The 25,796-nt window shown below is 37.1% G+C and overlaps 1 protein-coding gene across 8 annotated transcripts in view; it reads left to right on the top strand.

The window, feature by feature from the left end:
* NFIA (nuclear factor I A) overlaps positions 1 to 25,796 on the top strand; it is a 385,493-nt gene that overhangs the window by 283,563 nt on the left and 76,134 nt on the right. For 6 of the 8 annotated variants that reach the window (XM_037827066.1, XM_037827069.1, XM_037827065.1 and 3 more), the window contains 2 exons: positions 13,286 to 13,414; positions 15,748 to 15,801. In XM_037827066.1, the coding sequence (XP_037682994.1) occupies positions 13,286 to 13,414; positions 15,748 to 15,801 (183 nt within the window). The remainder of the gene's footprint in view (positions 1 to 13,285; positions 13,415 to 15,747; positions 15,802 to 25,796) is intronic. The other 2 variants (XM_037827070.1, XM_037827068.1) reach the window with 1 other exon arrangement.

Genomic DNA, 25,796 nt, shown 5'->3' with positions numbered 1-25,796 from the left:
GTTACATCGTTTTTCCTGTATCTAACAAATATTATTAAATATTTGTAGAACTCAAACAGAGGGTAGTTTTAGCCTCTAACAGAGAGAAAATACTACTTTAAATAACTCTGACTCCCTCTGCTCGATGCCATAAAGTAGTTCCTACATTGTAGATATTTCATAGACTCAAGTAATAACACAATTCGATTAACAATAAAAGATTTGTCACTGGAATGCTGCTGAAATTTTAAATACATAAGTGTTTTCTAAGCAATAGTAATAGTTAATGTTTATTGAGTACTTGCTATGGGCCATACAGTGTTCCAGGCTATATACAGACATGTATGTACGTATACATATTCATTTAATTTGTAAGAAATTGACATATAGCTCACTAACAATACTGCTTTGAGACTTTTTCCCTCTCTCATATGGTTTTATTTTTTTATTACACCCTGATGATTCTTTCAAATGTTAAATAATCAAGAATACCACTACCAGTTTATATGGGAATAAATTTCTGTCTTTTTGGCCATCAGTGTTTTTAATATAGTTTTTAATACTCCAGAATGACAGGCTCTTACATGGAGATTGGGGGAGAGAGGGAAGAAAGAAGCCCTCAGGCCCACGCAGACCCCTGGAGCCAGTGGCTTCTCCACGTGTGCTGTCCGGCAGTGTCTGATGGAAACATGCCATCCCGGTTGCTCTCCTGCTCAGCAGATGATTACAGTGATGCCTATTTATCCAACTCTGTCCATTCAAGAGTTTCACATACATCATAAACTCATCAGTTAATCAAAGACATGGCACCCATTTCGAAACGATGGGTGAATTACATCCTAGAAGATTACGAGAAATACTCGTGTCAACGTAGTAAATCAGGGACTGTTTCCTGACGGATTCCTGAACAGACTGAGTACTAAAGTGGAGAGCTTCTCTCTAGCAGCTGAATCCTGGAGAAAATATGTCTCTCGAATGGGAGAAAACTTGAGGAATAAAAGTCATTTTATTTCAAAGTATCTCTTAAATATGGTGAAAAACTAAACTGAGGTAAAATGTCTGAGCCCATTTAAATAGAGTTAATTGGCTTGCTCTTCAGAGTGAAGTACCACTAACCCCACTTCTTAACAATTAAAAAACCCTGAAACTTCTGGATTTTTAAATACTAGGTTGCTTTTGTTCTTGGTTCTCTGGTCTATTCGGAGTGAGGAACTCTATGCTGATGGTTGAGTGCCTGCAGCCCACTGTGGCGAATTGGCAATACGGCGAGCTGGGAGTGTCCGATATTCATTCAGATAACACTCCCAGCATTTCTATGTTTTAATCATAGTCCAAACATCTTACTGTTCTTTATTTTTAAGAAACATTCCAATCTCTAGGACTCTCCCACTTGATATGTAATGAGAGGTAAAATTTTCATTTCCGTAGTTGGAAATACTCTCAAGTCATTAAAAATCAAAGAATGGCAACCCATCGTCCACTTCTAGTATGGAGTGTCCTCTGTAGTACCAGATAATACTGTCATGTTAAGCTAACCCAACCCAGAAATCGCTTAACTGTGATTAGCTTCCAAGATTAATGAATTCTAGCCTATCGTGATTACTTATGACTTAATGCCAGTCAGAATTTACCATCTGCCTTTTAGCCATCTCATGAACCTGACTGGACAGGATTTATCAAAATGGCTGGGTAATATCCCTTATGTTTTAACACACTTTAGAGGCTTATCCAAACAGCACATTCATGTTTTACTGTCAAAGTACACGTGTAAGGATTAAAAGCAGTATGGGAAGCCTAAGAACACTTTTCAGGGCCAGTTATTCTTTGAAATTAATCACTTCATGGTGGTGACACCTGCATCTAGTTTTGAGTTCTCTATTGCAGTGGATGATTTTTTTTTTCCAGAAAAGAAATCTTATCCTCAAAATACTTAACTAGTAATTTCTCTCCTCTTGAGTTTGTCCATCAGCATTAAAATCTTAACATAACATTAGTTAAAAAAATTTTTTTTGGTAACACAGTCATCATATCATGGCACATAAATTATGAACTAACCACACATTTTGCAGAGATGTAATTAACGATAAATGTCATTGTCTACCACTTGGCCTACTTGATAGTTACCTAAGTTGACTGAAGCCAGAGAAATAAACTCTCTCTTTTGGGACTGGTCCATTAAGTAACTTACATTCAGCACCCATTTTGATTGTCTTTCATACTCAAGGACAGGGTTGGTGACAGTTGTCATTTGAGGGACAGTAAGTAAAGGGAAGAAGCAGAGGGGATCCTAGTTTTGTCTATTCAGACACATCTGAAAACAGCCCTTTGGATGGGGAGTGGCCCACCTATTACAGTACCCAACATGGTTTGCTTTTCCTTTATCTTGTATGAAGACCTTTTCCTCACAGGCTCTGGATATAGCTCATTATGAATAGAAGCCGCCGCAAAAGATGGTATATAGCTAGCAACCCATTCTGATTGGCCCATGGGTAGTTGTCTGTATAAAATTGGATCATTCTGTTTGGGTTCCAAAAGAGGTGTGAATATGAAAGAGAGGTGCTAAATCATGACTCCAGAGAAAATGTCGGCCATGAGCAGTTTTTAGTTTAAGCAAAAACCGTACTTTAGGATTTGGACAAATAAGATGAGAAGAAAAAAGGGTGAATCACTCACTCCTATATTAAAAGCATTATGGTGATCAAGTTTCACCAGAGTTGAATACTGCACTCAAGAAAGATTGTGATTGTATAGAACTAGCTCATTTATTTAATTGACATGAAAAACTCTGCCAAGCATTTGCTCTTAGTGTCAGATAAGTTATTTTAATAAAATATTTCCAAGATATGAAGACAGTTAAGAAAACAGCATGGTTTTTATAAGTAACAAATCTATCATTACATTGTCACAAAGAGTGACACTGAGCAGAACACCCTGCTAACTGCTAACCCCCCTCAGATAAGTATTTAACGTAATTAGACAGACACCATCTCTTTGGTTGAGGGTAGCATTAATCAGAAGTCTGGCTTTACACAGAATATCTTTTACAATATGTCATTGTTAAAAAAATACCTATTTTGTCAGATATTGTGTTGCAGAAAATGACTCGTAGTTGTGTGTACAGAAGTATGTATGGTTATTTCCCTTTTTATTGTTTTGTGTGTTTGTTTTAATAGTGTTTGTTTATAATGTGGTCTCTTTGCATCCACAAGCTGCATTTGAGGTTAGCGGTTCATTTTGTTTTGAAGTGCATGATCTTGTAGCTCATCTATCTAAAATGTAACATGACTTTTTCAGAGAGGTTTTCTTTTAAGGAATGAGCCAGAAGTTTTTTGCATTAAATAAGATCTCAAGAGAGAACCTCTTTCTGTGAAAAAATTTTGTATTAAAATGATGAAATGTGTTGCACCCTTCCAGCATCCACAGGCATTACTTTAAAATAAAAAAACACCATCTTCTTTTGCTGTGTAGCTTCTAGTTTGAACTATGAACTACTGAATAGTTATAAAGTGGTATCAGCTGAGTTCATTGCATGACTATCTTTCCACTTTCTCACTGACTCAAAGGCCTTTGAAGACAAAGAATAGGGTTATTGAAGGATGGCAGGCAGATTTCACTAACAGGTAGAGGTCAAAGTAGTTTATTTGTGGGGATGAACAGAGTGCAGAGATGAAAAATCAAATGCTTTGCCATAATAAGGTTTAGCAAGAAAATGCTGACTCCACTAAGCTTAGATTCTAGCTGACAGAACCTTTCCTAGTATTCATTACTTGATTTCACAGTTGAAGCTATTCGAAGAAGACTAAAATTGTATTTCTTGTTTCCCCATGAAATGTTTCAATCAGTTTCAGATTTTACTTTAAATAAAGTGATGGGTGTATCCAAGGAGCATTTAGGACTAGTAGAGTCCCAGTGCCTTTCCCTCAGAGAGGGTGCCTCCCAAACATGGAATATCATAGACTACGCATCTCTTTAAAATGAAATCTTACCTGTAGGACCCTTAACCTCCAAGCCTTCAGTCGTGTTTTATCTGACAGAAGTGAACATATTTTAATAAGAAACTAACTTCATGTCAAAACTAGTATTATATGCAGAGAAAAGTATCTAGGAGAGTATTTATCAAACTTGAGCCCTGGTTCCCCCCCTGGTCTGTTGGAGATGAAGAGGAAAGTGCTTTCATTTTTTTCCCTTTTATACAGTTCTGTATTTGTGTAGTACATATGTGTTGCTTTTGTAATTTAAGAAAAGAGTTAAGCATGCTGACAAAAAATACGGAAGTGAGGTTTACCTCCTGTTGCCAGCAGGACCAAAAAAGTAAAAAGTTTTTTGGTATCGTATACAACAGAGCCGTTCAATGGAAGTTTTCAGCAATGATGGGATGTTCTGTATTTGTGCTGTCCAATACCATAACCACCGGCCACATGTGGCCACGGAGCACTTGAAATGTGGCTCTGCAACGGAGCAATTAAATTTTTTAATCTATTTAATTTTAATTAATTTAAATTGAAGTAGTTACATGTGATCAATAGCGACCATATTGAACAGAGCAGATATAAACCAAACATATGTATGGTTGAGATTTTTCCTTTTCAGCTGGATATCTAGGCAGAATTAATAAAGCATTAGATTATATTATATGACATTTATTTTTCATGCAAAGAAAATTATTTTATTTTGTTGGTAATTCCTTCTTTTTCCTCAGTCCTTCTGTGAATATGTGTGATTGCTATGTTGTGCTTAAATCAAAACTTCCTTTAACAGGATGGGATGGGTAGGGACAGACGAGTTGGGTAGTAAATCTCTAATCCTTTCTAAGTATCTGGAGCACGAAATGCAGTTTTTAAAACATTTCAGTTCTGACACTGGGGTGTTTGTGTTTACCCTGAAAAGAGAGATCCTCTAAAGAGTCAGACTATTTTTGGCACAGAAACAAGATTTTGTGTCACATTTTTCTTGTGTCTATACTCTCTCTCTGGTTGTAAATTTTTGTTCACAAATGTACCTTTGGAATACATTAGAGAACTCATCATTTCTTTCCTCCTGAATAATCCGTATAATTTTTACTGCATATTCCCATTTTTTAAAATTGAAGAATCACTTTGTGTCACCAAACCTTTTAAATTACCTGAAGTTCTTTATGATATGGTGCATGTTTCCTTTTAGCTCATTTTAAATTGTTGCATATAGAGTAAGGAGGATAAACCTCAGAAGCTATATTAACCTTCATTTTATTCTCTCCATCATAAAAATGATTTTAAAACATTTTTATTCACTGAAAAAGGTTGAAAGTCAAAATAGTCTGAATGTTTCACCTTTTTTCTTGTTGAGCATGTTAATCATAATAAATTATATTAGAATGAACCCTAATGGATTTTATCATTAGCACCCAAATCTAAGCTGTGAGCTGTATCTTTAACTACTTTCTTAATATCCCACAGGAACAGAATGGAACCTTAACTGTGAGAGTAAGCCATCCAGTCACAGCCTTTATTTAGCGTTCTAGTTAGAGATGACCTAATTGCAAGGTGTAGCTGAAATGGTCCTAGAAAATGTTCTTGCCTGTGGGGTACCATTAGAGAAAGTACCATAACCTACATCTGGACGAGATGAGCCTGAACACAAATCTCCTGTTGGTGGATGTTCTGGTTTGCTAATGCTGCCATTTTGCAAAACACCAGAAATGGATTGGCTTTTATAAAGGGGGTTTATTTGGTTACAAAGTTCAGTCTTTAGGCCATTAAGTGTCCAAGGTAAGGCATCAGCAATAGGATATCTTCACTGGAGAAAAGCTATTGGCATCTGGAAAACATCTGATAGCTGGGAAGGCATGTGACTGGCGTCTGTTTGCTCCCAGGTTGTGTTTCAAAATGGTGTTCTCCAAAATGTCAGCTTTCAACGACCATCTTCAAAATGTGTCTCCCAGCTGCAGCTCCTCTTCAAAATGTCACTCTCAATTGTCTGAGGTCCCTCTGTTTGTGGGCTGTTTTTATAGGACTCTAGTGAACTAATCAAGACCCACCCTGAATGTGCGGGGCCACATTTCCATGGAAACATTTCGTCGACAGGTCACACCCTAATCAAAGGTGTCACTCAGAGTTGGGTGGGTCACATCTCCATGTAAACAAATCAATCAGAAGGTTCCAGCCTAATCACACTAATGGCTCTGCCCCTACAAGGTTGCATTAAAGAATCGGGCTTTTTCTGGGGGACATAATATATACAAACTGGTATAGTAGATGACATGCAAAAATATGGTACTGGTTTTTTTCAACCTTCTTCCTGTGCTGGAGGATGTCACTGAAATTAATAAGCTGAAACTGTTAGTCTGACAGACATGATTGGAGTATCTATACCCCATGCTCTGACCTGGAAATGTAGGCAAATTGGAATGCCCAAATATGAAGAGAATAGTCACAGTAGCACATAGCATGTCATTTAGTTTTAGAAAGTTCACAGGAATAAAAGTGTTTAAGTATCATTAATGAAATTTGTTTTAAACCAGCTCAGGATTGGTTTGTATCGATACAGTCAGGTTTAATCAGTACTTTTTATCATAAACAGGCATATCTGGTAGTTTGATACAGTGAAAGGAGCAAGGGTTTTGACCTGCTGGGTTCAAACCCTGGCTCCTCCAGTTACTAGTTATGTATCCTCTCACCTTTTTAAAGTACATTTCTCCTTCAATTATCCTTTCTTTTCTGAGTCATTACTTTTTTTCACATCTATTGGACCATTCCCATCAACACACAAGCATGCTTTACTGCCTCCCATCTTTAGAAAGCTCTCTCTTGCTTCCCTTCATCTGCCTACAGTCACCACTCCATTTTTCTGCTCCCCTCTGCTAGTCGTCTCTTTGTGAGAGTTGATTACTCATTTTCTTCCTTCTTTACTTCCCATTGACTTTGTAAACCATTCTAACATATCTTACATATGCCTCACTCTTCCTAGAGCTTCTTTATCAGGATCACCGAAAACACCCATGTTGCTAAATCCAGTGGACCCTTTTCAGTCCTCATCATACTTGACCTCTCAGTAGCATTCAAATTCATTGATCACAACCTTCTGCATAAAACACTCTTTTCTTTGTTTCTGTAAAACCAATACCTTTCTATGAGTTAAATGCCTCAAGGTAGCTGAATAACTATTTGACACAGATTTTAGTAGCTCAGAGGTCCTCCTTGATTTCAAGGCTAGTTGAATTATAAATTAATTGTGTGTGCTAGAGTATGGCCTTTGGTTAAGTAGTGTTACTGCATTATATACTGTAGGCTTGAGATAGATAAGTGAGCCTCAAATATGAATAGGCAAGAGGTTTATAATAAATATTAACTGTGTAAATACTAATTTACAGTTTAACATCTTGGTTGTTATCATCTTCTTTGTCTTGGAGGTTTATTTCTTGAAGGTTCTATGTTGGAATCACTGATACTGTTTTCAGTGTGAACCCTGCCAAGTCCAAGAGAAACCTTTAGTAGTAAACAGAATGATTATCAGTATACTTCGGAGTTGCCTTTATTTTTTGCATGTTCTTTTGCAGCTGGCATAGCCGTTCTTTGATTATTTTCTTTGGATAACCGAATTAGAAACTTCAACTATAAATATACTTTATTGACTTAAATAGGACATGTTTTTATTGTATATTGTAGAAACTACAGGAAAGAGTGTGCTGTTTCATGTAATAATACCTACTACCTATCAGAGGTATATAATGTGAGGATTTGAGGTGTTTGGAATGCATGGCACATAGTAGGTACTCCATAATTTGCAGCTGTTAATATTTTCGGTCTGCTTTCTGGAAGGGATCAGTGTGCACAGTTATGATGATTATCTCTTTAGCTTCCTCTCAGCTCTCTTGAGGCCACGAGATGGATGAAGGCTTCCAGGAGCCGTTAGCATAGGTATAATAGTTATTCTGGTAATAATAGTAGTAAAGATACGTCATTGAAAATTAGATGACAACAGGAGAATGTCCGAAGTCAAACATGAACAACCAAAGTTAAAGCATTTTGTGGTCCTCTGTAACCTGCTTGTATGTTGGATTTTAAAAATAAAGTGCAGGGGTTGCTTGTTTTTAGAATTTCTCCCAAGCAGATTGTGACTATAAATGAACGTTATTGAAACTAAACTTTTCTTTCTCGGCTTTGACGCTTTGAAGAAGGAAACATATACCAGTTAAATCTTCCCTGACAATTTGGATTACATCACCCAAACTCCTTAAACAGACGAGAAAAGCTTCTGTGGTCCCGAACAGCATTTCCCAGGGTGGTTTTCACAGGGGAACGAATTTTTGAGTAAGTCCTCTAACAGAGTAGACACTAACACTGACTTGTTGCAGGTTCCTTTTTAAAAATCCAGCATATTGTTCCATAGTCAGTGGGATAATTATATTTTATTTTGGTCCTTTCCTTCTTCCCCCTTCCCATTAATAGTGTAACTCCTTTGACTCCTAAAATTATCCCAAGAAGCTTTCTCAAACAGAGAACAGCATATATTTTCTTCTTTACTATAGAATTTCTTTCAGAATTGTCACTAGAATTCTTAGTCAAAGTGTTTGGTAAATCTCCTAATTTTGGGGGAGGGATTTGAAATTAATGACAACTTTTTTTTTCTTGTTTCTCTTGTTTACTTTTTGTAAACCAAACCTCAGTTTGTTATAGGAGACCCTGAGAAATAGTTTTGAATTTTTTCACATCATTCAATTTTATTTTTGTTATTGATGTTTCTTAAAAGAACCATGAGCAAAAAGACATTTTCTATTTTATGTTTATGATCCTCTAAAATAACCACTTATGTTTATGATCCTCTAAAATAACCACTTATTAAAACCTTACCTAGGGAAGTATCTTACCATTTTGTCTGGAGGAGTGTAGGCTAGTAGAAATCTTACAACCTAGGATGGACTAGCTAAAAATAACTGAAACTTCTGAATTCTAGAGAGCACTTAGTGTGCAGTAGGTGTCTTCAGTACATCATTCCTATCATTTTTAGTGGTCATATTTGGATATCATATTCTTTTCCATTGCCGTACAACAAATTACAACAAACTCAACAGCTTAAAGTGACATATATTTATTATCCCACAGTTTCTGTGGGTCAGGATTCTGGGGATGGCTTAACTGAGTCCTCTGCTCAGGGTATCACAAGGCTCAGTCAAAGTGTAAGCTGGGCTGTGTTTCTTTCTGGAGATCAGTGTCCTCTTCCAAGCTTAGGTGATTATTGGCAAAATTCAGTTCCTTGTGGTTTTAGGACTGAGGTCACCATTTTCTTGCTGGCTGTGAGCCAGGCACTGTGCTCAGCAGTTCCTTGCCATGGAGCCCTCTCACAACATGGCAGCTTACTTCTTCAAAGCCAGCAGCTGTATCTCTCTGACTTCCAGACCCTCTTCTAAACGGCTTGCCTGATTAGATCAGTCCCACACAGAATAATCTCCCTTTTGCTTAAGTCAAAGTCGGCTCATTAGGGACCTTAATTACATCTGCAAGAATCCCTTCACCTTTGCATTATAACATAACCTACTTACTGGAGTGACATCCATCATATCCACAGGTGCCACCCACCTTCAAGCAGAGGGTATTATACAATGAGTGCACACCAGGAGCCAAGAATCTTGGCGGCTATCTTAGAAATCTGACTACCACAAACGTTAATGATGGATCTGAAAGAGTCTTTGTGAGTACTATATTTGGCTGGTACTTTCAAAGTTTTCCTGTTGGGCTGCACACTCATAAGTCCCTCTAGGGATCAGATGCACAGAAGGACTAGAATTTCATCTATGTTTGCCTTAACTGGGTAGCTTAAAACAATAGAAATGCGTTGTCTTACAGTTCCGGAGACTAGAAGTCTGAATGAAGGTGTCTGCAGAGCTTTGCTCCCTCTGAAATCTGTAGGGTCCTGGCAATAGCTTGTCAGCAATCCATGGTGTTCTTTGGCTTGTGGCATGACTCAGTCTCTGCCTCTGTCACATGGCTGTCTTCTCTGTCTGTCTTTCTGTGTCTGTATTTTCTCTCCTTTTGAGAACATCAGTCATATTCGATTAGAGCTCAACCCTTATCCCGTTTGGCCTAATCTTAACTAATAACATCTTCCAAGAACCTATTTCCAATAGGATCACATTTTCACACGACCAGAGATGAGGACTCGAACATATCTCTTTGCTCCACAATTCAATCCATAACATCCATTGAACAAAATTTGGAATAAATCAGGTAGCTTAGAAAAAATGACAAAGTGGAGGGAAATTCAGAAGTTCTGGATGTTCAGAAAACAAATGACAAGTAAAAATCCTTTTTGAAATCCACCTCCTAATTAAGACCATTGGTGGGTTGTTTTTTTATGGCAGTCAAAAGGATGAAATTAACGAAACATTATGCTAGACTTGTGCTTATTGTTCTATAAAATCTTTATTTTTCCTTATTTTGAGATAATATTTCCTGTTTACACCAGACAGAAAAGTTAGCATTACTTATCTTTAATCTTAAAAAAAAAAAAACTGATACTTAAAAACGTTGAAATTCAAGTTTTGAGCCATTAGGAGAAATCCAGTCAATCATTCATGTGTACGGTAATTGTGTAACAGTTGTGCCTAGCTAATTGGCAAAAAAAAAAAAGTTTATTTTTAAAGTAATGTACAGAAACAAAATTTGATTTCGAAATTAAGCCAAGGTTAATGTTCTCTGGCTTTTAACATAAAGCCGTCTACTAGCATTTTGAAATGTCATCTGGTCAATTAAGTATACAAAGCGAATTAGCCAAAACATACATTATGCATATAGAGAAAATATTAAAGTATATAATAAGGAAATGTGCTCAATGCAAGTCTTTAAAAATTGAAAACACAAAGTAATTTTGAGTTTCATGACAGACTTAGGGTTTATATTACTTGACTGTGATAAATTTAGAAGATTATGTATAGTTTGGCTTGTTTTTTTACATGCACAGTATTTCTTCCTTTTTTTAACCCTTTCAAAGAGGAACTGAATTTTGCTGCTTTTGAACCCAGTTATCAGATTGATCATTCTTCATACTTGTCAGTGCCTAAATTTTACTTATAGTTCCCTTTAAATGGTAAGGGTAAATGGTAGATTTAAATCATGACAACATTTCTGCAGTATTCAGAATGGCATGGGCTGGGATACATGAACTTTTCAAAGTGATAACTTCTTCGCATAGAGCTATTTGCTTTCTTTACCAAGGTTAGTTCAATACTGAATTTCATCAGTGATTGCATTTTCTGAACATAATGCACCATATTAAAAGTTTTGATGTTTTCATTTTCTATTCCATTTCTGTTTCATGACACATAATTCAGGCATTTGACTAAATTTAAATCAGCAGACTGGTTGACAGCCTAAAAATTGGTTTGCATAACAAAGGTTTGAATGAATTGGGAGATTTGTTTACATCTTGGTTGCTTTTTATTCATTTCCTTTAATTCTGTTGTTTGAAATCTCCTCCTCATTATAATTAAATGAGAATACCTTAGGTTAGGTGATTATCTTTGCCAAACTCACTGGACCCAATTGTGCTGTAATGTGACTTTGATTACTGATTCAACAAACAAACATAAAGTCAACTTGATTGTTGACTTTGTTGTTTTTAATGCACATCATATGGATATTTATCTAGAATTGATTGTATCCAGATTTGCTGAGTTAGTATGAAATCACACACAATTTGCAATCTGTTTCTTTCTTGGAGTCAAAGCCTGCTAGGTTGCTGTGTCCAAGCGGATGCTTAGTAAAGAACAGATAAAGCTGAGACCCATACAAGTAATTTAAATTTCTTTTGGTGGCACTTGCTGCAAATAGAGGTGTTGTGGGGGCAAATCAGACATTGTCTCTGCTCTTATAGAATCTGTAGTAATGCTCCAAGTTCAGGCTGTTGGAATTTTGTTTAGGAAATCTGTGACAGAAATAATGACATGTTTAGTTACAGGCCAAAGGTAACTATATTTTTGGACAGATCTATACCTTTAAAGTTTTTGGCACAGTGCATAGCTCCTATCAGCTGCTCAATAACAGTTACATGCTAATATCAGCATTATTTTTATTACTTATTTTTCCTGTTCACCCAAACAATTCTCCAGTCATAGGCAGAACACAACATAGGTAGACATTAAAAGAGATGAGATGTCAAAGAGATTTGGTTCTTTTGACAGCAGTACAGACCAATTTTGTGCTGCAAATTTGAGAGCTCAAATTTGTCCCATGATACGGAGATTAAAAGTAATTTCCTTTATTTTTATACCCAAAATTTTTATGCCCAAATTTCATCGTTTTTAATTGGCACACTACTAAACAGATAGATGACTCCATTGTGAATGCCAGTGTGGTTGCTGAGAACATTACAGATCCATTAATTACAACCAACTTTTCTTATGATTTTCTTCCCAAAGCATGTCCTATGCTGGAAATGCTGTGAAAACCTTAGACTATTAGTAAAAATACTGTTTTTAAAAACAAGCTCTTATTGTTGTATCTTAAAATAAAAGTAGTATATGTTCATCATAGAAAATACAAGTAAGCAAAAAGAAGACCATGAAAATCACCTAAAACCTAACACATAGTGGTAACTACTGTTAATAGTGTATATTTATTTCCTTCCTGATCTTTGTCTATGTGTAGAAATACATTTTTAAAGGGCATCATACTAACATCCTATTTTGTAATTGCTCTTTATTACTTGCCATTATAGTGTAAATATCTTTCCATCTTATTACTCTTCTACAGTATTATTTTCATTGGTTATACCATATTTATTAGACAATCTCCAATTTGCGGGCATTTAAGGTTTTTTTTCCTCTTACCTTTTTACTTTTTAAATAATGCATTGAATGAACAACTGAGTTAGCATTTTTGTTTTTTTTAAAATGTTAAAGTAGGTAAATATTTAAAATGTGGAGAAAATGCCTGAGCGCTGAGCTCAAGTAACTGGCAGGAGAAAATGATTGCATCTGAAATCTTCATGTGCTTATGTAGCTGCCTTTTCAGAGGGTCCCAGAAGACAGAGGCATGTACAACAACTTTCAGAGACACTGGAAAAGTTGGGCTCTATGTGATGAAAAAATAACAATAACTCCCAAATGGTCTGTGGTTTAGTAGAATAAATTGAAATCAATTATAGACTGACTTATCAGAGGACCATTCTGTCTTCTATTTGTTCCAGTGACAAATATAATTGAAAAAGCAAATTTTCCAGTCACAGGTGGATTTTTTTTTTTTTTTTTTAATTCTCTGAGTTCTGTCTTTTAGGTATATAAACTATTGCTCTGTGATTTAAAGTATACTTATCAATCAATCCTTCCTGCCAGGAATGCCATCTCCAACCACACTGAAGAAGTCGGAGAAGTCTGGTTTCAGCAGCCCCTCACCTTCGCAGACCTCCTCCCTGGGAACGGCATTCACACAGCATCACCGACCTGTCATTACAGGACCCAGAGGTAAGCCGCTGCCTGGGGAATCCTCAGTTGTGCTTAAATCATGTCTTTAAGACAGAGTAGCAAAATGAGAGACAATGAAAACCCCTTCAGAATGCTCCTGATGGCAGTGAGTGTTCAAGTTTATCACTGGTGACAGCCTGGGAATTTTAGGGACCAAAGAGATTTAGCATCAAATCCTTGATCCTCTTCTAGGACAAAAAGAGAACAAGTCTGTTTCTTTGTCAGTGGGACTTTGCAAAAAGGTGGGAGATGATTTAGACTGAACCCAAATCAAATCATTCCACAAGTTGTACACAGCGTGTGTGTATGTTAGGTGAGTATATTTCCATATGCTCAATTACCTGTTTTTGAGTATTAGCTTTTTATCAATCTCTCATCCCTGCTGATTCTCTTTCCCTGAAATCTGATTTCAATATATGGCATTTTGTGTTGAGGTTGTTTACATCAGGGTGTTGACGAGTAGTCTTCATTCACTCCTTTTGAAGTGGTAGATAGTTTCTCTGGTTTTCATTGCAAAGTTTTCATTTTTTTTGTCTCATATGCTTTTAAGTTTATTATTAAAATGTGTCCACAAGAAATATGATTCGTATTTCACGTTAAAGACAATCTTTAAACTTCAAGAGAATGTCAGCAAATCACTTTACTTGACCTTATTGCAAGATTAAAATATTTATAAGTTTGTTTATGAAACACTCATGGTAGGAATATGAATAATTATAACTACACTTGGTTTCATCCACCAGATTTTTATTTAGGTAGGTCTGTGGTCTACCCGGTGGTATCATAAAATTTCCTGGAAAGTTATGGTCACTTGTCTCCTTTGATTTGTATCTAGGGAAACTGATATTTCTTGCATTAATCTCAATGTTAGCCCCACAAATCTGAATCGTTTTATGAATACTCTGTACATCTCAGGGAAATATGGCAGTTTAGTGGGCTGTCCAGTGCACACATGGAGACATCACATTAAAGAAAATAAGTGTTCTGACCACACAGAAATTGTGTGGAACAATTTCTATATCAAATTTCAGTTATGAAAATTTACTTTCTCCATCTTTAAACTTCTTATGATCATTGGTAGTATTTTCTAAATACCCCTTATATTTTACTTGTGTTTGTGTGTGTGTATGTGTGTATGTATGGTATAATTAGAGAGGCTTATCATATACACACACATGCATACATGTCATCATATATATGTATACACACACATACACACACATATTTTGTACTTGAAAACCTGCATCCGAATTGGATTATACAGTTCCAGGATAACTCTCTGTAAATAGGCTAATATTATGCTATTATATTCATAGTCAACATTCACTGAGCATCTAAACTGTAGTGAGGAATTGGAGATATGAAACCCTTTCAGTCAGAATATTTATGATCCCAGAGATAAGGCATCTGTTGTTTCTCATCTTTTTATGGCCAATTTAGCATGTTCTAAATGCCAAATGAATGTTAAAAGCAAAAGTTCCTGTAGGAGCTCCAAGGAGGGAACCAGGAAGGTTTAATTACTCATTAAACAAAGATTTACTAAGTGCTTGTCACTACGTAGACACTGGGGATTTAGTGGTTCCTATTCTCATAGAGCACACAGTCTAGTGCAGGGGAAAGATGCACAAGAAAATAAGCATCAGGTGTTGCAGAATATGCTACTAGCACTGAAGTCAAATCTTAAAAGATACTTAGATGAATGGAGGGCATTCCAAGCAAAGGAAAGATTCATGTGTAGCAATGTAATAAGATATGGAAAGAACAATATGCTAGCAACCAGCAGAGCTGGGCAAGTTGCTTCTTTGCCATTCCACTTACTTCCTGGATTTGGGGGGACAGTATTGCTGTTGAATCAACCTTTCCTACCAACGTCATATTCTTGTACAGAAGCTACAATAAAACAATACATATGGAGACTCCACAAAGATCACAAGGCAATGTGCATGTATTAATTATTCAATATATATTAAGAGTACCTGCTTAGTGTCTTGCCCTAAAACTGTAGGTTTATTATTATAAAAAAGGAAAAATAGAAAAGTTCCTAATGTAAAAGAATTAAATTAGAAAAATTAGAAATTAGAAAAATCAAAACTGTAAAAATTATTATGTCTAATCTAGCACTTACTCTTGGGTACTATGATTGGGAGCTTCTGCATGCTAGACAACTAAGCACATTTGCTAAAATTATCCACCCTGGGTGAACCTCCTTAAACCACAGTACAATGAGTTTTGATCTCCTGTTCATATTATATTAATAAAATTGTTCATGAGGAAAAGAGAAACCTGCCTAGTTAAAGAATTATGGAATATCAAAGATTCTTTGTTTTCACCAGAATTCAAGATGGTTCCCAGCATCTTCGGGTCTCCTTTCTGGAAAGTCTACTCAGGTACCCATCCTTATCGCACCCCGCCCCCCTTAGTGGTCTGGTGAAGGGAATTGGAATAGTTGACATGAAACTCTTCAGTTGCATCTTTGTGGTAAGAATCATAGAGTTGAGACAGGCTGAAGTAAGACATTTTTGGCTAAGGCATTTTTAAAAAGTTGTTAATCGGCTTTTTATTCTTTAGAAGTATTTGCTACAGGCACTACTGTATTCTCTTCTAGTCTACTCTGAACCAGTCAGAAAGCTCATGCTTGGAAAATGACGTCACATCCTGGACTAAGAATTGGTGTTTTTTAGGAGGATGAGCCCAATTTGAAGAGAGAGAGTCTGACTGAAGTAGTCAGTGTGAAGTAAATGTGAGATGTGTACATAAAGGAGAATTTAGTCTCTTGTGCTCTTTTGATGGTGTAGAGTTGCCACAACTCCAAACGGTAAATCATTAGATAAGACACACAGACAATCAAACTGTAAAAGGGCCTTAGAGAAAAGTTTGTCCTTTACTAATTTCTGGGGAAGGGGGGAGGCTGTTTCCTGTGCTCTTGTTCAGGGTTACATGGCATATTCACCTTTGGTCAGAACCCAGGGTACAAGACTTCTGCTGCCTTCCCTGAAGTTTCTCATGGGAATAGCTTGAGTTGACAAGCATCAGTGTAAAATGTCTCAATGCCCAGGCCAGAAGTGATACTTCAACAGAGCTACAGCAAAGTGAGGTTACCTCACTAAAAAAACAATGGTCCTCTTTTCAACTGCAACAAAAGGTATAATTGGAAATTAGGTGGCCACCTTTTATAAAGGAAAGTTCTCTTTGAAGATTGCAAAGCAAAGGCAGAAAAATAGACCCTTGAAGGGAAATAATATACCATAGTGATTAAACACAAAAGCTTGGTGATTAGGTGGACCTGTGTTTGAATGCCGTCTCCACTATCTTTACCAATTGCATGAATCTGGCACATTACATTACTTCCCTGAGCTATAAGTTCTTCATCTATAAATTGAAGGCTGGAATATCTACCTCTGAAGAATTTTAATATGTGAGGAATAAATGAGATTGTGTATTTGTAGTCACTAATACAGTACCTGGAATAGAGTATGTACACAGGGCATGCAAACAATTGAATTAAGTACATTTTCACCCCAGCTTTTCAAATTCTCATGCTGCCCTATTGCCTTCTCCCATTAACATTTTACCCATCCTCAAGACCCACCTCAAGCACTACTTTCTACTTGAAACCTCCTCAGACCCACATAGCCGGTCATGATCTCACACTCCTTAAGCTCCTGTACCTTTAATGTGTGAACTTTTACTTGACTGTCTTTGACTTGCTTTGTAAATTAATGTACATGTCTCATTGCCCTCCTAGACCAAAACGTCCGAAAGGAAGGATCTCTAACTTACATGTTTGGTATCTTTATCGTGCCTCACACAGCTGGTTATATGCTGACATGTTGGTTGAATGAATAAAAAGAACCTATATTACATGTGAATGTACCCAAAAGACATTCATCCCCTCCCTGAAACTGATGGATTCTCATGTTTTCAGAAGAACCAAGGGTGATATGTGTATAATAGTTCACACAGTACTTCTTTTTATAGAATGTCCAAGATGGGAAAGACCATGGCCTTTCATCCAAAGGAAAGTTTTGCAAGATTATCTAAGCAAACTTTGTTATTTTATGCTGTTCTAAGGACTTCCCTATTTACATCATAAAGGTAGAGAAATGTGGTTTCTTAAAACTCAGCCCTTCTCCAATATTGGCTTTCTTTGTGACTTGCTAAATCACTTAATCTTGTGGCCTCAGTTTGGCTATCTCTATCATGGGATAACACTATGCCACCAAATTCTCTGTGGTTAAAATTAGGTAAAAGAGGTATAGTACTTTGGAAAGTCCTGGGGACAAAAAGATATTAAATTTCAAGAAAGGCATGTGTGCATTATTTTACATAACTATAGTTACTATGCACTTTAAGCTAAAAGATTGAGCTTTCAAAGACTTTCTTTTAGCAATACTTAAAATTTCTACTACAATAACATATCTAATCATGATAATTGGTCTTATTCATGATAATTGGAAACAAAAAAACTTTGTTGTTCCCTCTGTCTTTTTAGAGTTTTAAGTTTGCCTGATGATTTTAAGACTCTAATTCCTTTCAAGAATTATTTGCAGTAATCGTCAGTGATATGTTTGAGTTTCTTGAAAGTTTTTCTTCTCGAAGCTCACATTTCTACCTGAAGTCTTTGCCTTTCAAAAACAAGATAATGAATGATGCCTCATTTACATGTTATACAATAGACAACTCTGTGAGGCCTGCCTTATACACATTGAGAAGCAAAAGTTGAAAGTAGTTGGCAAATAAGCAATTACTGAGCTTCATTTAGAATTGTAAGACCCTCTGGGCATCTTCAGATGTAATTTTTCCCTATATCAGCCAAGGATGATTTTGGCTGCAAGTAACAGAAAATCTAACTAAGAAAATTAGGAGTTGTATTTTTCTCACATAAAAAGAAATATGTGGTTCATGGCTGTTGTTGTGGCCCCATGGTTTCTCAGATTTTTCCTCTTAGCCACACTTAGTGGGTTATTCTCATCCTTGTGCTGTGGCCTCATGGTCACAATGTGTAGCCCCTGCACTCCTGTCTTCCTTCTGCATTCCAAGCAGGAAGAAAGGAAAGGGCAAGAATAAAGCTCCTGACAGCTCAGTCTGCACCTTTTTATAGAATATCACCTGGCAACTTCTGTTAATATCTCACTGGTCAGAACTATGTCACATGGTCACCTCTAGCTGCAAGGGACACTGAAAAATATAGATTTTAGCTGGGCACATTGCTACTATGTTTAAAATCAGGGCAAGTGATATAACTAGGCAAATAGGGGAGAAATATACTAGTTAGCAATGAGCAACATAGTCTACATGAATTTTATGGGCGAGACATCTGAGCTGCTCAGAGTAGAGATTAGAAATCAAGTCTCCAGTTCAGTGCCTTTTCCACCAAATCAGTAGTTTCCACCTTGGGTCTCCACCACTGGGAGAAATAAACTGCATTTATTTAAACAATTCATTTGTTTTCACATTTTTTATTAGTTAAAGGCATGACATAGCCATTTAGATCTTTTGATAAGCATGACATAACCAGTGTTACCAAACACGGTTTTTTCTTAAAATACAGTCATAAACAAATCACTTGACCTTTTTTATTAGCCTGTGAATCCTTGCTGCTGGTGATGCAAGGTTTCTGTTAGGTACACGTCACTTCAAAAAGCATCTTGGAGGCAAGTTTAGCTTTTTAAAACATGGAAATTAGCAAGCTGACTCCCGTTATCCTCTAGAGACTCATTCATTTTTCCATAAACATTTATCAAGCTCCTTCAAGCTACAAGGTGCTCTACTAGTTGCTGAAGAATGAGAAGGGAAAACGTGTATTCTGTCCTCAGAGCGCTTACCTGCTAGTGGCTGTTGGGACAAGAAAATCAGTGGTGCTATCCCTGTGAGAGGGGAGGGACAGAGGGCAGTTGATAGACATCTGCTGTGGCATTTGGAACTGCCGGAGTGCAAACAAGCATAAGACTTAGCCCTCAGTCTCAAACGGTTTACCTTCTAATTGTAACCATGCAAAACAGCAACAGCAGACAAAGCACGCTATCAGATAACTAATTGCAGAGGAATTAAGGCATACAAAATGTGAACTTGAGGTGAAACCCCTATTTCTTATAAGTCCAGAAAAAAAGGTACATGAAAGGAGTATAGAAGGAAAATTGCCCTGATTCTGAAAATAGGCATAAGAGACACTGAAACAATAGCCATATAAACCAAAGATTTATTGCACAGCTTTGAAAGAATCCTGCCGGTTTCTGTTTGGAGAGGTAGTCAGAAGTTTATATGCTCTATAAACCTCTCTAAGTCTATGATCGTCGAGGCCCAAACAGGGATCCTGCTCTTAGTGATGAAACATCTGAGGGTCTGAAGTTAACGGTATCATCCAGTTTGTCCAAGAAAAATGTACTGCAGAAAATATTGAGAATTAAGATTACCTTCCAGGAAGTTGAGGTCACCAGGAAAAGTTGGAGGAGTGTAGAGTCATAATATACTTAGACAATAACAGAGGAGTAAAGAAGGGAGGTAAAATATGAAGCCAACGACATCACTGGATGGCAAGGCCTTTTAGAACAGGGAGCACGTACGTCTGTATTGTTCATCACTGAGTCCCTCAGCCTAGTACCTGGCATAAAGAAAACAGTCAAAAATATTTGTTGAATAAATGAATAAATGTACAGAATTGACTGGAGGCAAATGGAAAGTTCAAGAATAATAATGAGTTCTTTCCATTCCCCTTATGAAATAGTAGTATAATAATGAAGTACAGAAGGAATATGTATTGGGTAACACTTAGCGGGGTGCAGAGCATAGTTAAATGCTCAGTATATATTTGTTTGGTTTTAACTCAGAGCTTCTACCATGATAGACGTTAACGGAAGTGCTGAGCTCAAAATGATTTGGTCCTCTTTTGATAGAATATTTGTTTTGTAATATTCTGTGTATTGCATTATTGTATTATACGTTGTATTTGATGTATTGTGTATTGTAAAGTTTTCTATCCAAACTGAGGACCCTGAAGAAGGAATGTTCCCAGATGCTTTACCACTACCATCAACACAGTACCCCTCCCCTGGCGTAGGCACCCAAGTGGTAGGTGTAGGTGTGCTCAGCTTTCTTGTATCATACCTGCAAACTTCTTTGCCTCTTAGGAAAGTTCTTCACTTAGCTGTAAAGCATCCTGATGCCCATTTTGGTGGAGCTGAATCTAATTCGTCTCTCCTGTTTAGTGCAATTGAATCATCTCAGGGAAATGAGAAGCAATTAAGTACCTGTTGCTAACAAGGTGCTGAAGTAACCTGCCAACAGACACAAGGTGTTATTATTGGGGTATGCCATTTGAGAAAACATTGCATTGTCTTTCCAAAATAAGAATTGCTAGGGTTGATTTTCAAATGCAGGCATCATAGACCTAACAAGTACCACCTTTGAGGCGCATTCGAAAGAGACGGAAGAAGACCTGGGAATATGGGTCAAGGTTGGTTCAAGGGTCAGGGCCCAGCCTAATGGGAAACAGTGTTGATGAGATATGAAGCAACTGGATAGTAAAGAGGAAAAGCATCATTTTAGAAAAGGCTCTTTAAGACCCAGTTCAGGAAATTATTAAATTCATTAGCCAGATACTTACAACCAGCTATTCCTGCCCAGCCAAAGGAAAAAAAGAGTACCAGCAAATGCTTTAAAACTACAACTAAACAAAAGTCAGGAAGTGTGTAATTAAAACTGTACCTTTATTGTATTGTAGAGAGTTTCACTGTGACATGGAAAATATTTAAAGGAGAAGGCTGTTTAGCTAATTTGTCTGCAAGTGAACTGCTTAGTGAAGAACTATCCTAAATTAACTGTAAGGCCACCCACCAAGCAAACCTCATAAAGGGCCGTGGCTGCTCAGCTTGGTTTTGTGTAACCATTCAATAATTACTAGATAAATGCATAACTAAAAGCTCTATTACACTAATAATTTGTACTGAGATAGATGTGTGGGACACCCTGCTGGGTTAATTTGTCATCCCCAAAGCAAACTTCTAAAGAGAGCTCTTCTGCAGTAGAATCATGTTAATATGTTGTTCCAGGGATGACAGGTTTGAGCAGTAAGAACCCTTTGTTCCTTAATCTCTTAAAGAGGCAAAATGTCCCCAGGGTGAGTGCCAAAGACAAGAATCTGGTGATTAACCAAGTGGACCTAGATTTAAACTCATCTTGACAACAAAAAGCAGCTCTCCCTTGGAATTCCTGGCCCCTTTCGCATCCTCTCTCTCTCTTCTCTCTCTCTCTTCTCTCTCTCTCCCTCTCTCTCTCTCTCTCTCTCTCTCTCTCTCTCTCTCTCTCTCTCTCTCTCCCTCCCTTCTCTCTCTTTCTCTCTCTCTCTCACACACACACACACACACCACATAAGCCCACATATGGATGCCTACTGAAGGCAGTGGTTCTGAGCAAGATTTCTTAGAAATTTCTTTATTGATAAGATTTCCAGGTATCACTTTTGTTATAAATCACATAGTCAGATAAGTCCCAAGCAGTTCTTCTTTAATCTAATGTTGATTCCATGTTTAGATTCATTATTTATTTTTCTTTTCTAAGAGTGGAATAAAAAACTCAAGATTGAACTTGTATTGCCTCTTCATGTGGAATGTTTTCTTCTGTCATACACATGTACACACCCACAGGCACACAATTGCTGCTTTAAATATGAAGCTCACATTTAAGCCTCAGTGCAGGGTTTTCACCTCCCCAATTGACAGAACCATAAATCATGTTAAAGTTAAGTGAATTACTGTAGCATGGAACTGTAGCTTTAACAATGTTTATGTAGTATCAGCTTATCATCCCTGTAGGAAAAGGGGGTGAGCACTGATATTTGAAATGAGAAGATATGGTAGGTCCTATTAATGTTGTTGCAATATCACTGAAAGTCACCCATTCCACAGTTGCATCCTTTGTCCTATTGAAACTAGTGTATTTAATCACCCACATGTATGGAATGTTTTTTTTTTTAACTGTATATTTCCACAGTAAACTTACATTTGTCTTTTGCCATTTCTTCATATTAAATGGTGGTTGCTTTTTTCCCAAACAATTCCTTTTTCTTGTGTGCAACACACATGTGAGGACCATCAGAGTTGCCAGGATCTGTTACAATAATAAGAGGCCCGTGAACAAAAAATTCTGAAAAGAAATAAACCGTATGACCTCTGAAAAATAATTGAAATGAAAGCAGCAGAGTGTAGTGGAGCATGGTCTTTGGAATCAGCCAGAATAGAATTCAAATCCTGGCTAGCCACTTCAGATCTATATAAGCTTGCACAAGTGACTTGTCCTCTACCAGCCTTTGTTTTCCCATCTGTAAAATACTTTAAAGCGTTAATAGGAGGAGGAAGTGAACTGACATCTGTAAAGGCTTGGCATGCAGTAATTATCCAATAAATGTTCATTATCTCTCTACCTCCCCCTGTCTCCATATCCTTATTTACTTTCTTTGTATTTAGTTCTCTTGAAATAATTCTTACTTCCTTGAATCTTCACTCCCCATCCACAGTTCTTTCTTTCAGCCCACTCTTGTGAATCGAGAATAGACATGTGCCTCTCCCCTGGGTGAGGAGCCACATGTGCATGAAAGAGAAGCTGTGTTCTGGGGCAAGTGTGGGGAAGTGAGGAAGCATGGCTACTCCAGCCCATCACTTTCATTATGGTTGGAAGAGCAGGGAAAGCTCCTCAGTGGAGTAAGTGGCCTCTCCCCCGTGACTGATAGCCCCTTAGCCATGGTGAAGACTTTGCTTTGACATGCCTTCATTCAGGCATGGCTCTTGCTAACAAGATAAGCATCTTTTTAGTTTATAGGGGTCTGTAAAGCCAGAACTAGACCAGCAAACGATTGGCCCTAATCTGGGAGGACTGGGTTTATTTGATACTAACTCATAAGCCCTACACATTTTCTTAACCTTCACTCTTACATTTCCCTTCCTAAGATATCTGAATTCTCCTAAAAAATGGAAATCTATATTTAAGCTCTCAGCATATCTTTATATTAAATTCAATTTGGCAAATAATTATCAAGCACTTATTGTCTGTCAAACACGATGCTGGCCCCACTGGACAAGCTCCACATGGTTCCTGCCATTATGATATGGCAGAACAGACAGACATTAAGCAAATAATTACTACTATGATGAGTTTAATGAACAGGGAATTAAAGAGGACTGAAGGATAATACAGCACCAGTCTTTAAATTATTTATGGGGATTTGAATCTATTTATGTTGGTTTGGGTGGGTCCCTTCTATTGACATATAATATGAATTTAGAAAGCCTTGACATGCCTGAGGGCATCTCTAGAGGTCTTCCTGACTCCCCAAATTCCTGAATAGCATAACACTTGTTGAAGTGTTAAATTCCCAATAATGAGTAGGTGATATGTTAATAAGGGTCTTTCAAGTAGACGACCCTTACAAGTGAAAGAAACCCAACCAAACGAAAATAATGTATGTAACTGAAAAGCTTAGGGGTATATGACTTCAGGGAGAACTGGATCCAGGTGCTCAGATGATACCTTCAGAAAACTATCTTTCAAAACTCTGTTGTCCACTGTGTGAGCTTCATTCTTAGGCTGACTCTCCTCAAATTGTGATACAAGTGGTGTGGGCAGCTCCAAGCTTAATTCCCACCAATTTAACAATCCCAGGAGGAAGAGAACAGCTTTTTGACACCAGATCTAGCAAAGGTCCTACTTATAGATGCCTATGGCTATGGCAATTTAAAATCAATTTTTATGTTTAGAAAGATATTGGGGTTTCTCATTTGTGTGTCTCACCCATGTAGCTAGAAGGTAGAACTAAGTCCTCCATAACCACATAGACCAAGGCTGAGGGAAGGATAGTTCCCAACCAAGCATTAGAGCTCTGTTTCCAGAAGAAAGTGAAGGATTACATGTCAGGCAAAAATAATAGCTCTCTGCTGCAGGAGGTAACAGTGAAGCTGCCAGGAGTGCTAGGCAATTGGCTCAGTTTACTCACTAGCCAAGTGATTTGGTCCTGCAGTTAGTTTACATAGCACAAATGAAATTCGACTATTAGTCCTTACCACAGACCTCCAGGGTTATTTGGACATAGTTCAACCCTTGGTCTCCAGTTATCTATTGTTGCTACATTGTGTTATATGATCCTGACTACTTTTCATATAGCTTAATTTATTCTAAGAACAATTATTAGAATAATAAATAACCCAGAGCTTAGCATAATATCTGGCACCTAGTAGATTCTTAACACATATTTGTTTTATGAATGAGCCCACTATCTACTAGACACTTACATGTATTAATTCCAATCCTCTGAAAAATCTTTCAAATTGGTGCTATTATTCCCAATTTACGGACAAGGAAATGCAGTCTTAGAAATATTAAATAACTTTTCCCAGAATAATATAAGGAAAGAATGACATCATTAGATTTCAAACCCAGAATAGTTGAGCCCTAAAATCCATACAAGATACATGATTTACATTTTGCAGTAGAGGAAACTGAGGAGCTAAAGGCTGACACAGAGCTAGTTGATAGCCAAACTGCAATAAAAACTTGGTCCCCTGACTTCAAACACTAAACTGATTTTTCTCGTGCTGCCTCCCCTTGTGTGAAATCTACCAATAGTAGATAGCCTATGGGGTGGATTCAGGCAGCTACTTTGAATTGAGGAGGCTACTTGGAAAGTAATCTCTGCTTTAGTTGTCATGTTGCTCAGAAATAGAGGCTTAAACTACAATGTAAACCCAACAATATGGTAGAGGAAAATGCTGTGGCTCAACCCCTGGTTTTATGTTTGTTACGGGGTTTTGTTTGTTTATTTGCTCTTTTATGTTTGTTTTGCATTTTTATTATTATTATTTTTTAATGTAGGGAAAGACTTGAAAACAGCATAGGTCCCAGCACTTGTTCATCCTTTGGGAGCTATAGGACTTCCACCAATCTTACTTTTGAAATTCATTTTTGCAGGACTGCAGTTTGTAATTCTAGTGTGCTTCCAACAGTTGTTAGAGGAGTCCCTGCTTATTTCTGTTAACTTCTAAAATTATCCAGTCTATGCTGGTGGTGTTTTGTTTTGTTTTGCTTTGCTTTGAAAATTTAAAAAAACAATTTAAAAATTTTTTTTTTATTCTTCATCTCTTATTTCACAGTGTCACTCGCATATTACATACAAGTTCAAGTTCCCTTCAAAGAATTGCATTCTTGTCAACATTGCTTATTAAAGTCACCCTTCATATTTCCATTAATTACAGCCGTTGTATACTGTTTGAATGCATTTCATATCAACCGTCATGACGACTTGGCCAATCAGTGCCCAGATATGGTTGATTTGGAAAAGAGACCTGGTCAGGACTTAAAGGTTGGGTGCTACCTCACAGAGCTTGAACTAGAATAT

This window comes from Choloepus didactylus, chromosome 2 (genome assembly GCF_015220235.1).
Source record: "Choloepus didactylus isolate mChoDid1 chromosome 2, mChoDid1.pri, whole genome shotgun sequence".
Lineage (NCBI taxonomy): Eukaryota > Metazoa > Chordata > Mammalia > Pilosa > Megalonychidae > Choloepus > Choloepus didactylus.
Note: the sequence above shows the minus strand (reverse complement) of the source record. Positions and strands in the feature narration are given on the sequence as shown.